Raw genomic sequence first — 13,212 nt, forward strand, 5'->3', positions numbered from 1 at the left:
ATAATTAGAATATGTTCATACTCAAAGCCACACAGTCGTCCGTGAATGATGAAAGTGTCATGGCCTCTTTATTTCAAACAAACCTGGACATGTTTGCAGTCATGCCCCCGCGCAGGGAGCTGGATGCGTCGGAAGGTAATGGGACATTTCAGCGACACTTTAATGGCCGTCTGCTCCACACCGTCTTCCCCGTTTAGAGTGGTGTTGCCTGCTGACGCTGCAACGCTGCTGAAGTTCCTCTTCACTAAAAAAAAACAAAACCAAAATGTTTCAGAGAGAAGGTGTTAGTCATGTAAAAAGGTGTATTTCAAGAGTTATCTGAAAGAGAACCGTAAGGAGAAACAGATGCAAGTGTGTGTAATTAAGATGTACTTTTACATATTAACAACACTAAGAGACAAAATGAGGCATACCCTTGGTGATGCAGTGTTCTGCAGGAAGGAGTCTCTTCTTAAGGAGCCCCTGGAGGACGGATCGCACAGATGGCCGGTGGACCAGCTGCAGCACAAACAGGTGGGACTGCAAAGCAACATGAGAACATGAAACACGCTGACAAGCACCATGTGCAGCAGGCACAATGCACATGCTAATTCAGCTGTGGGACCGTCTTTACAGCTTTCAGATTTCTCTGTTGTCTGAAGATGAAATAAACGGACTGTCAGTGTTCACTCACACAGCAGCAGGCCGTGACTGTGATCTGGATGGTGTTCCTCCCAGGTTGGCATACGTGCTTCAGGTGCAGGGGTTTGTGGGAGGTTTTGTTGTCGCCCCTCTCGATGGTGAGCGGCGTGGCGTTGACGCTGACCTGGACGGAGGCGGGCCAGTTGGTGTTCATCTGCCTGTCTTCGTGATGGTAACATTTAAACTGCAGCTCGAGGTCTGACCTGTGGGAGTAGAAGGGACGACAAGGTCAGAAAAAAATGGAACAAGACAAAAAAAAAAGAAGAAGAAGAAAACTATCTCTTGTTTCAGATAAGTCAATCCAAATCTCTCACTGGAATATTGGGGAGTGCAAGTTTTGTCAGTGCTCCTACCTCCACATGAGAGTCTGGTGGACGGAGGGTCGAAGGTGGAAGACGTGGTTACTGACAGCCAGGTTGTGCTCCAAGCGGAACGGCTCTAGTACCACCCCATCCCTTACTGGGAATGTCAGCCGCAGCTCCTCATTGGGGTTAGCTGGAAGTACAGAGAAGGAGCTTGTTTAATATGTACATTTCCTTATTGCTACGTATGAACCGCTTGTCTCAAAACTGCTGGGGTTCTCACTCGGAGGCGGCGGAAGTGCTGTCATATTTGGTTTCATGTCAGGTGGAAACGGGGGCTTCACATCCTGGTTTGGCGACAGGTATGGAGGAATTCCACTTCCTGGGGTCATAGGGGGGGTGGGGTTTCCAGGGACCGGGGAGTGGGGGTAATTGCCGGGCCTGGGGGGCTGTAAAAGGCAGGAAATTGCAATGATGAAAACATCTGTGTAAGACTTTTCGCACACAGGACAGGCTCGAGTCATGATGAAAACATACCCCGTTGCCTTGGCCGTAAGAGTATCCACCTCCAGAAAAGTTGGTGTTCTGACCATTGAAAGGCTCTTGCTGTAAAGAAGAATGAAAAATGTTATTTTCAAAAAGTATGAAATCTCAATAATACTCCCTTCATTCTACACAGTGCAGAGCGGGACAGGCTGAATTAAGTTGCATATTGACAAGTGTGTTATTACAGACCTTGTAGTACTGGCCCATGGGCATGCCGGGCGGGTATTGTCCTTGGCCCGGCTGTGCTGGCATCCTCTGGCCGGGGTAGTTAGGAGACGGCAGCGGCCTGGAGGCATTTGACGCGGGGTACTGGCCCTGCTGTGGTGGGAACTGACTGGCTGGCCCGTACTGCTGGCCCCCGTAACTTCCCTGGAAGAAGCAAGTGAAAGGAGAAGAGATTAAACACATGTTTAAGTGTTACATGATGCATAGAGCTCTACTTTCCAGAAACAAGGTGAAACACGTTCAACTTCTCAGCCGCGAGCACGGATAGATCTTACGGGCTTTTTTTGTTATTTCAGTGAAAACAGATGCGGCAAAGAATCATTTGGAAGGAAAACAAAATACAGTATTAGTAAGAGGTGGGGAAAGCAATAGTCATCACTGTAAATGTCTATAAACATGTCTGCGAGTGGAAAAAATGAATAATTAGAACCCACGTCTCAAGTTTAAAGTGCCTTTGATCAGAACGTCTGTGGATTGGCCACGTCACTCCAAGTGTCTTTCCAATTAAACTTGGAGCAACAGCTCGCCAGTGTAGTGTTCAGAAAATCACAGTGCATTAATTCCTGTTAGAGCCTAACCAATACTGTCACCAACCATGTCAGGAGATTTTAATTATTAATGGCATAATTGCCCTCCCCCTCTCTCTGTCTCCCTGTGTAAAACGGCCTCTCTCTCTTCAAACAGAATGAAACGCGTCATCCTGCTGCTGTGTGACAACTACAGGTGTTTATCACACTGCAGACATTGTACATGTTGTAAAAAAAAAAAAAACCTCACCCGACAAACAGAGAACGAGTTGTGGAAGTGTGGCTGATGTGTATTTTATTCATGCTAATATACTTCTTCAGACACCAATACAGTTATATTTGACGCTCTCATTAAATCTGTCGAATATTATAAATGTGTGAAATGAAGAGGGGAAACTTATCATACATGTGAGGTACTGTGTTAAGTGTTATTTTAGAGGTAATGTGCGTGCATCTCTGCCAATATAAAGCACCAAAACAGTCTTGGCAGCTCCCCTTGTCCCACCCAGGTGCAATCGAGCTTGTTTGGTGCCAGGAAAACAGGCTCAGATTTAACAAAAACAAAATACCGTTCCAGAAGAAAAATAGAGCCCAGATTGTTTTAATTATAGCACGTTTCCACTCACCTCTCCGGGATATGGCCTCTTCATCCCCTGCATGGGCATTCCCGGTCGAGGTCCACCTGGGTACCCTTGCTGGGGCATCCTTTGGCCGTGAGCTCCAAAGGGCCCCATGCCTGGGGTCCGAGCCTGGTTCATGCCCATGGGAGGTCCACTCATGTTTGGGTTGTTCATGGCTGATCCCATGCTGGCTGGGTTCATCCCTCCAGGAGGGCCGCGGGGGCCTGGCTGGTTCATGAACTGGCTGTTGTAGGCCTGAGTGGGGCCCATTTGGAACGACGAACACATCTGGAGGCAAAGCAGAGGTTTTCATTTGGTTAATTTGGATCTCGAGCCAAGGTGGTTGGATAACAGATATTTTTTATTGTTTGTTTTTTTTATCCTACAGTGGACCTGAATCATCTGTACCTGTCCATACTGGTTCATATCTTTATTCTGCGTTTCCTGCAGGGCGGCCACAGTGGCCGTTGCTGTGGCCGTTGCAGTAGCAGCTGCAGCAGCGACAGCAGCGGCTGCTGCTGCGGCTGCTGGCTGTGTGAAATCACCAGGAGGACGTGTGTGTGAGGTCATTCCCATCCCTCCTGGAGGAGCGTTTGGCCCTCCGGAATAACTGTGAAAAAAAACCCAAAACAACAGAACTCATGTTTTAATCATCACGGGGAATTTTCAGAGCTTGATTTTATTAAGAGAGTCGTAGCCAGTCTCTTACCTCCCGCTGTATCCCCCAGGACCTCCAGGGTAGCCAGGCCGGCCGTACATGCCCTGCTGCATGTACCCCTGGTTGGAGCCACCTTTGTTTGGAAACTGTTGCTGCTGAGCATTGAACTGAGACGAGTTGAGCCCTGCTGCACTGGCAGACATACCTGATCCCATTGGGTTGCCTCCAGGATTCATGGGGTTATTGCTGTTTGCCATTGGGTTACCTAGCACCTAGAATGAACAATCATGATGCAGGAACAAAAAGAAAAACGGCATTAGGATTTTAAAATAAACAAATAAAGAACTGAATGTGTTTGAAGTTACAGTCTGGCAGCTGTAAATGCAAGGACATACCTGACTCTGTGATGTATTGGTCACACCCCACACTGTTGTAACCACAGACAATGACCCAGGGGGCTGGTTGGTGTTTTGTTGCCAGGGGACAGAGTCATAGGGAAAGGATCCATCACTGGAAACGAAAGGATGAAAACAAAAATCATGAGCCTGACTGTCGCACGGAGATTCAAGCGGCCAAGAAAAGAGCCAGCGAAAAGAATCCAACAGAGCTGTACGTTCATCCAGAAATGTGAATAATTTGGGAACTCTTCTTGCCAGAATTTTGAGGCAATTTGAAAAGTCTGGCAGTCACTTTCAAAACATGTTTTCAGCCATCCTATCTGCTTCACAGAAAGCTGAGTTAAAAGCTCAAAAAGGAGCCAATAAGGACTTTTATATCAACACACACACACACACACACACACACACACACACACACACACACACAACACACACGCACGCACACACACGCACACACACACACACCAGTAAAAACAAAATATGATTCAATTATCTATTTGAGTTGCTGAAAAGCCTTTGGAGAGGAATTGGTGGAGTGGAGTTGGAATGTTTAGCATTTAGATTGAAAACAAATATCAACTGAAAATATGAGGGTTGGTTACATATTATAAACAAGCTTAATCCTCATGGGGAGACGCAAGTGGCCGGTGCAACGGGAAGGATTTGCTGTTTTTGGAGAGCAGTTTGTTTTCGCTCAGAGGTTAGCTCTTGGAATGGACGACATGTTCAATATTTCCTCATAAAGGAAAAACATCATCTCAAGATCCTGCGCAGAGCCAAACAGGACTCTTCTTCGCGAGCTCCAGGATTTTAGAGAGAGCGAGCGATCGAGCGACAGAGAGAGAGAGAGAGAGAGAGAGAGAGAGAGAGAGAGAGAGAGAGAGTGAGAGGAATGAGCACACGATGTTCTGCGAAAACATTACTTCACAGTTCTCTAACTCCTCTCCACCCTAAATCACCTCAGCTTGACTCTAAGTAATTCTGGCTCTTATTCAAACAGTGTTAGTTCTCGGCGTCTGTGTAAAAAAGACTGACTTTCGTGGTTTTAGTGAAGGCATTAATGAATCAGCTTGTGTAACACATTAAAACATGTCCATACAAGAAGAGACATGGGACATAATATGTCCCCTCTCTCTCTCTCTCTCTCTCTGTTTACATCTTCACTGACCTGCACCTGTCATGGTTTAAGTCACCTGTTGTCATGTGATGTCTACACAAATCAAGAAATTCAAAACATGCAAAGGTAACGTGGCCATTTTTCCCCGGGAGAAAGAAGGACAGAGTTGGACTGTTCACAAAGCGAGGACTAAAGTTCAAGCTCTCTCGAGGTATATCCAACCTTCTTTCTAAAGCTAATTACAATATGTGCACAGTTAGAGCTTGTTTTGTTTGAGAAGAGTTGGGAAAGCCATGTTTCAGTGAAGCGAGACGTTGCCTGACAGAACAGAACAGTGTATACAGGTTCTTCATGAAGCACTGGTTACAGATGGAATCAGCCCACTGGAACTGTGCTGAATGTTGCTTAGTACTCTGCTCGTAATGTCGGGTCTTTGTAATGTAACAATGATTAGGTCTTTCACCTGCTTTTTGTTAAGTGTCTCGAGATAACATTGTTATGAATTGGCGCTCTACAAATAATGATTGATTGATATTTAAAGCCCAGATACTGAGGAAGATAACAGAACTATATTCAGCCACTCCTGTATATAATAAGTAGATTTGTCATGAAATCATTAACAATGAGGAAAACATGCAGCCCAGTTTCCAACACACTACATGGAAGTGTCCAGACCACTGGTTTTAATGCTGAAGAAGTTGGTCAATGCTTACTTGGTATTTTGTTGCAATTCTAGTATAAAAAAGGCAAAAAGGCCTTAAAGCGTGATCGCAGAGAATCAAACCCAGAGAAGAGAACACCTTTAAAGCGTACAGCGAAGGCTATCTCAATAAAGTGTAACTGTAAAGATCAACATGGCTCAAGAAGAATGGGTTTTGAAAGTTGAGAACTCGGATGTATAGCAGCTCTCTGTTGCACTGTGATTGTGTATTGATGCCTTCGATCAGTGGTTCTCGGCTGGTGAATGTGCGCCTGGGAAAAATGATGTCATAAAGTCCACAGTGCTTTTTTTAAACCTGCATGATTTGTTCAGTTTCTTGCCTCAATAACATGTTTTGCAATGTCGAGTGTTGAGGCTAACAAGTGGAAAAAGGCAGCGTTTTTGTATCAATCACTGCTTGAATTAAAACAGCCCCCCTCTTTGACCTGATGTACATATGTAGGTTTGGCCTGATATTTGATTCATATTAAAAAAAAAGCACTTGCACTGATTTGATGCTGTACTTGCAGGGTACTTTATAACCCTGAGATAAAAGTCCCATTTAATTGGCAGGATTAAAAAAAAAAAAAAACAGTAACCTTGAACCTAATTGGGAATGTGTTTTTTACTGAATGATTAGCACCGTCTGAATTCATCAGTCAGCAGGTGTTTCAGAGACTCCCCACTGACCTGTGTGTGAGGCCAGGCTTCATGCTGTTCATGCTGGGCTGCATGGGGACTTTTCCCTGCGGTTCGTTCTGCCGGTTCTTCTGGTGACGCAGCAGGAGGAGACGACCCAGCTCCTCGCACCACGACGACAGCAGGGCTGCGAGGAAAACACAGACACACACACACACACATAAGCATCTGTTTAGCTTCCCATCGGCTCACTCACACACACAAACACACACACAAATATTTGCCTGCATGGGGATGGATCTGCACATTGTTACATGAAGCGCACGTTTGAGGCTTTATGTGTATGATCACATAGAAAACTCCTGGACTTTTTGTTTCTAACATCGCTTGTAACAAATCAAATGAATAGATTTCGCTGCTAAGGTCTCTCGACAGTCAATAACACGCATGTTTTCAGTCTGAAGTTATTGCTTATGCCTCCAGGGGGCAGCCTAACTCAATAAACCCGATCGATTATTTGGCTGTGTGGATTTCACAACAGTTACATCACATCGTCTCTACCTGCAGTGTAAAATATGAACTGAAATCCATCCACAGCACAAAAGGACCTCCAGGATTTTCTTTGTGCCTCAGCGAGGGAGAGGCTGAAATGGAGCGTGAGAGGCAGACGGAGACGGAGTGATCGAGGGTAACAGATATGATCTACGCAGGAAATAAGAAACTGTGATCTCGTCACTCTCCTCCACTTTCTTCACTCCTCATCTGCTCCGCGTCCTCTCATATCTCCGAAGACTAATTACACAGTACAGCCTTCTCATCTTCTTCAGGAAACACAGAGTCGAGATATTTTTGCCGAACTGCCAATAAACTTGCCGATCACTCTTCTATTTTTTTTTTCTCCAATGCTAATCAACTTGTCTATTTTTGAATCAATCAGAGTTTTTTTTGACTCGTTTAAACAAACACTGCTTTTTGATTTTAGGAAGTCAGCATGCCAAACAAACAAAAGGAAAGATAACGCAGACGGTGTTTGGGGCCTAATTTAATAATTTAAAAGCCTATTTTTAGCCGTGTAGACCCAGATATACCAGCTTTTAGGAGGAGCTGTTACCAGGTTTGGGGTTTTTTAAAATGTGGAATTTATTTAAAATATGCATGTGGGAGGTTTTAACAGTCTTTGACCCTGGAATTGGCATCGCAATGAAGATTTACAAGCACACGAACCAAAAAAAAAAGTCAATCAAAATGCTTCGTGTATTGGAGAAATTGAATGCACCATCAGTATCTCACAGTATCTGAATCATGCATGAAATGCTCTGATCAATTCATATCTGATCTGATGACTGACTTCAACAAGGAGTAGATGTGAAGAACAAAGGGGGACAAAGTGTAACACTTTACTCTGGAGGGGTGGAGAGAGCCAAGCCTCCTAGTTAAAGGGGAATTATTCCACCCTGCCATTACAGAGAGCTTATCTCCCCACGAAATCACCACCTCCACACCGAGGGACTGTCTCTTCAACTGGCAACCCACCATTTAGACGTAAAGACCAGCTCTGAGTGAGCACAAGTGATGGAGTATCTCTGAGAGAGAGAGAGAGAGAGAGAGAGAGAGAGAGAGAGAGAGAGAGAGAGAGAGAGAGAGAGAGAGTGAGTGCTGGTGACTTATCGTATCAGGGTTGTTACGAGCGTCCAAATCTTACACGCGGCCAAGGCCAGAAGTCATTCATAATACAGCGGCGTCTGCTCAGGGCAATGTTCATGTTTAACAAGCTTAGTAAAGTCAGTGTGCATGACCCTGTTTCCACCTCTCAGTCCCCCTGTGTTAAAACAGCTGCCAACACCAGCACATGCCCACAACTACGACGACCACACTCCTCTCCCTTTCCCCCCCCTGCTTCAAATGCCCGTCTCATATCAGACATGCTGCATACATCCACAGCTCAGTCATTTTCTGGTAATGTTACTGAAGATTGATCATGTTCAGCCTGTCTAAAATGTTATTAAATGTAAGTTAAGTGTTTTTTTTTTAAAAAACTTTTCTAACAGAGAGCAAAAGGATCAGATGCCGAGAGCACCGAGGATACAAAGCCAAGGTCTCCTGCTTGTCATCATTAATCGAGCCATTCCCTGAATTTTATTAACACTTGAGCATTGTAGTGAATTAATTTACAGCTACCTGGTGGAGAAGAGCCAAGGCCAGCTTTTTAGAGCCTTACTAAGTCCACAGCTGTAGAAAAGCGAAGCGAAGCGAACTAACATGCTACAGGTTGAATCAAAAGAAGTGTGTGTGTGTGTGTGTGTGTGTGTGTGTGAGCTACGTGATGCTAACTTGAATAACATTCTCTGAGGGCTACAATCACAACATCGATTCACAACTCCATCAAATAATAACTTTGCTACATGGAGAGCAAATTCCACAGCAGGCGAGATCACAGATGTAGCTCGGTTAGGAGGGAAGTGGTGCTAGATTTCCTCTTCACACAGAGAGAGAGAGAGAGAGAGAGAGAGAGAGAGAGAGAGAGAGAGAAAGAGAGAGAGAAAGAGAGAGGGAAAAACAGGATGTTTTGTCTCTGTCTGCATGCAGTTTGAATGTTTTATGGTGATTCTTGTCTAGCTTTGCCCAAACACTGTATCATCTGAAAGATCAAGTCGCAGCTCCGCAGAGAGTCAGTGTTATGTGATAATGTGTTGACATGACAGTTTACAGTTGGGTAAGAAGGTAGAAAGGTTGTAGGCGTTTTGTAGAGTGTCGCCTGGAGGCATCTGATCACAGGCTGAACAATTTAGCTGCGACTTTGCACAGTAACAAAACAGAACATAACATAATTCATCCAGCAGGTGCAAATGTAATTCTACTCCCTGTTCTTGAACACATAGGCTGATAAACACCCAAAATATACAAACTACGGGTAATGGAGAGATATCATAGTGAAGGGCGAGAGCTGGCGGCAGTGGTGGTAATCTTTCTAGATTTCTTCCTCACCGGGACTTGAACCGGCAACCCTCCAAACCAAGGTCCCTACATGCCGAGCTACTGCCGCCCCAACAACATAACACAACATAGATGTACTTAAATCACAAATCAGACAAACAACTTCCTACATGTAGTGTACTTTTCTTCCCTAATAACAACAAATGCAGCTGTGTGTATTCAAATATGAAAATCACCTCACCACATCTAAGACAACTCTCTTCAGAGATGTTTAAGGAACGTTTCCCTACCTTCACAAGAAGAAGCTGCAGCCCATACAAATCCAGTAATTAAGTTGACTAAGGCTAAACTACGAGTAGAGCCATCAGGCTTTTTAAAATAGATGACTGCTGCTCCAGGTGACTGAGGTCTACACAGTTCATTTTTCTTTAATGGGCTTTGACACAGAGAGGCTCTCCATAACAACTGGTCAGCTCTGTCCCCGGCCAGCAGAAGGAGCAGAACATAAGCTTATTTCTCAGGGAACTCTGCTGAACCCTCTCTGAACGGCTCAGTTTCTTAGAAGCTGCAGCTTTCTAAGTGAGTAATGCCCGGAGACATATGGGCCCTCCTCACGCAGGCTGTATTTAATGTGGTATGGCTGACTGATAGCAGAAGCCCAGGCTCGTTCTCACCTCACCTCAGCCCCTCTGGGAGCAGCAGGGAGCCGGAGTAAGCCCTGGTAACAGGCTGCAAGGCCCATTAACTAATGACAGAGTGGGTGTACAAGTCCTTTTTTTTTAACAAGCAAACCCCAACGCTAATTACTCTGAACCCTGATAGTGCCGGGTGTGTGCAGGCATTTGTGTGTGGTTAAAAGCCTTTGAGCATATCATTTGGCGGGTTAAATCGAGACAGATTGCTGACGATCTGATTCTCAGACGCTCTGAATGTGTGCAGTCCAAAACAATAAAGTCAGCTGCCTCATGGTGACCCAACTTTGCAGATGGAAACCTGACGCGGTTGAAGCGTGACGCGGACAACATGCGCAGCGTGTCTCCTGCCGTTTTGGATACAAGCATCTTGTGGAACGAGACATTTCTAACCACCCTGCTAACTTGAAACTTGAAAGCACAACACAGAGAGACCATGACCACATCACATAGCTTGTTACCAAACGCCGGCTGGTACTGCTGCTCTGGGTTTTTCATCAAAAGCATCCGCAGCAGCGTGTTTGGTTTCGACAAATGAAACCCAAGAATTAAGAGACTGATGTAATAATTAAAAGAAACGAAAACAGCTTGTGTCTCAATTTCCCTGACGAAGAAAAAGAGACGTTCCGGTCCCTCTTTCACCAGCCTGATACCTGATCCCACATCTGCTAGCTGGACATGTGTATTAACACGAGTGTCACTGTAGACTGGGGTTAATGATATTTACATCCTATATTTATAGCAGCTGTTTGCAACTAGCCTGTAAGTTTTAAAACGATGTCACTGATATCAAATGTAGGATGTAGTATGTACGGGAATAAAGTCATTCTGCTGGTTTCGTCTAATGTTAAACTTTTCACTCATACTGCACTTTTTCATTTGATCATTTACTGGAAATTGTTTTCTTCTTTTCTGTTTTAAAGGCACATGCAGGTGGCTGCACATATACAGTTGTACTGTTTTTTTTATATACACTGTAGACATATAGATACAGTATATATTTTACATAGAAGTGGGGGGCAAGGGGAAAAAGAGATAATCACAACAGAGAGAGACACAAACAGTCACACTGGTTTCCCAGGTTAAAAACATCAAAGCCAGTCTTTAAAAAAGCAATAAAAAAAATGACTAAATCTAGTCGCAGAAAGCCCCACTGAGCAGATACTGATCAATCTTTGATCCGTCATAAAGGAGCAATGATCGGCACTGTAGACTTCTGTCAAGCATAGTCGAGAAACAAGATATCTGTTTGAGCTTCTCTGCTCCTCACAAGCAGGCGAGTACATCCTCGAGTCACTTCTGATTCTGAAAGATCATCTACACGGCATGCAGCTTTACTGTAAATATAAACACAGACAAAAGGAGAAAATACTACATGAAGAATTACACTTTTCTGAGCATGAACACTGCAGCACTAGACACAGAAGCCTTCTGAGACAATGTGTGGGATGATTTAAAAAAAAAAAAAAGAAAGAAGCAATTCATAATAGATATCATATGCAGACGTCTGGAAAAAAACAAAAAAACACTGGCAGGTACAGTAGGTCTTAGCTGTGTGGGTACAGAATATCATGTAGAAGACGATATGGAGGGGATATCAAATCCTGCAAAATAAAGAAGTCATGCTTTTTGCAGAAGTGTAATGGAAGCCATTTAAGCAGTCAATGATATCCCCCCATCCTGCCCCCTCTCTGTTCAGCCAACTTCTTCAGAGGGAAGAGCATATCAAATGGGCTTTAGTCTCAACCGCTTGGAGGCAGAACAACTCAAACATGCCCTGCAGAGAGACAGCTCTGTGTTCGAAATCACACTCAACCAAAACTGGGCCTTTGATGAAGCTAACTCTTAGCTCATATTTAGTTCTCTAACTTGACTTGTGTCTTTTTTTTTTGTAAATTGGTTTCCCTTAATTTTTGCACTTTCATATCCTGGTAGGGCCGGTTTGACAGAATTCAATCAGTGACCTCTGACTGAGCACCAGACGTTAAAAAGAGAGGGAGGATGGATGGATGAGAGGATGCTAGACAGGGGACAGGTGGAGATGGAGGGAGTGGGCAGATCCCCTCCTCCCCGGGAAATGTGTGGGTCACAAGCCAAAAGAGAGATGCTGCAGCCCAGAAGGGAGGGTATAGCTCTACCTGAGTCACTCTGACATCTCCTGCAGGTGCTGGTTTCTGTGGGGTTCAAATTACACATTTTTAAACGGGGCAGAATCATTTGAAATCAGCATGAACACCAAACATGATGCAGAATGAAGGCTGGATCTGACTGGAGGTGCGGTATGTCGGAGCTCGGGTGCGGAATAGTGAATCTTTTGCACGGGGAGGGGGCAGGGGAGTTAAACTCAGCGCGATGGAGACTTGCTTGAAAAAAATTTACATATTTTAGAAGAGCCGTATTTATAGCAGCTTTGAGTGATTATTCTCATGAGTCATATATCCCCACTTTGTGTTCTGTTGCACATGTAGTCAAGGATTGAGAAGAACAAGCACCGTTATGCAACATTCATTTTGTGCTTTAAGATTCCTTTATGTCCACTTTTTAAAGATGAAACAGAGGTGTGCAGGAGAACACTGATTAGATTGTTATGAGGAGTCCAAACGATGCATCACTACCACAACACCTTCCTGAAAACACATCACTCCTGCACATCTTTCTCTTTTATCTGAATGCAGAGTGTTTCCAAAGCATGAGTTTGACTGCAGTTTATAATATTTCTAAATGCAAATGTATCCCCAAAGGAAAACCTTTCAGCGTGTATTTGATTTCAAATGATAACGTTTTCAGTGTATTTGAAATAGTGTTATCATGTCTCCATCTTTGCTTCACCAATATCCTATGTGAAACACAAGCAACACCCCCACCCCACCCCCACCCCCCACGCCAAAGACTCATCTGAAAGTGTTCGTGTGCTTATTTATTCTTTTTTAATGTATTCGATCACTTTACGGAAAATATCTCACCATGTGTAGGAATTTCTGATTTTCTGTGACTTTTGCGTATCAATACTTTTCTTCTTGTTTTTTTTTTTTGTTTTTTTAATATACAGTACTGTTGTATATGTTGCTGTAAAATACTTTGTAACCTTAGGTAAGAAAGTCACTACATAAATAAAATGATGTTATTTACATTATTATCATCATCTGACCAACATTGATTTCTGAAATCTCTGC

At 44.0% G+C, this 13,212-nt stretch overlaps 1 protein-coding gene across 3 annotated transcripts in view; it reads right to left on the bottom strand.

Annotated features, from left to right (window-relative positions):
- The window catches only part of zmiz1a (zinc finger, MIZ-type containing 1a), a 109,266-nt gene that overhangs the window by 5,870 nt on the left and 90,184 nt on the right, over positions 1-13,212 (bottom strand). For 2 of the 3 annotated variants that reach the window (XM_079362730.1, XM_079362731.1), the window contains 12 exons: positions 6,465-6,600; positions 3,955-4,069; positions 3,611-3,831; positions 3,310-3,511; positions 2,908-3,189; positions 1,719-1,898; positions 1,521-1,589; positions 1,267-1,432; positions 1,035-1,176; positions 674-884; positions 414-519; positions 84-244 (listed from right to left, as the gene is read on the bottom strand). In XM_079362730.1, coding sequence (XP_079218856.1) covers positions 84-244; positions 414-519; positions 674-884; positions 1,035-1,176; positions 1,267-1,432; positions 1,521-1,589; positions 1,719-1,898; positions 2,908-3,189; positions 3,310-3,511; positions 3,611-3,831; positions 3,955-4,069; positions 6,465-6,600 — 1,991 coding nt within the window. Of the gene's footprint in view, positions 1-83; positions 245-413; positions 520-673; positions 885-1,034; positions 1,177-1,266; positions 1,433-1,520; positions 1,590-1,718; positions 1,899-2,907; positions 3,190-3,309; positions 3,512-3,610; positions 3,832-3,954; positions 4,070-6,464; positions 6,601-12,177; positions 12,214-13,212 lie in introns of all 3 variants that reach the window. The other variant, XM_079362729.1, reaches the window with a different exon arrangement.

This window comes from Symphodus melops, assembly GCF_947650265.1.
Source record: "Symphodus melops genome assembly, chromosome: 15".
Classification (NCBI taxonomy): Eukaryota; Metazoa; Chordata; class Actinopteri; order Labriformes; family Labridae; genus Symphodus; species Symphodus melops.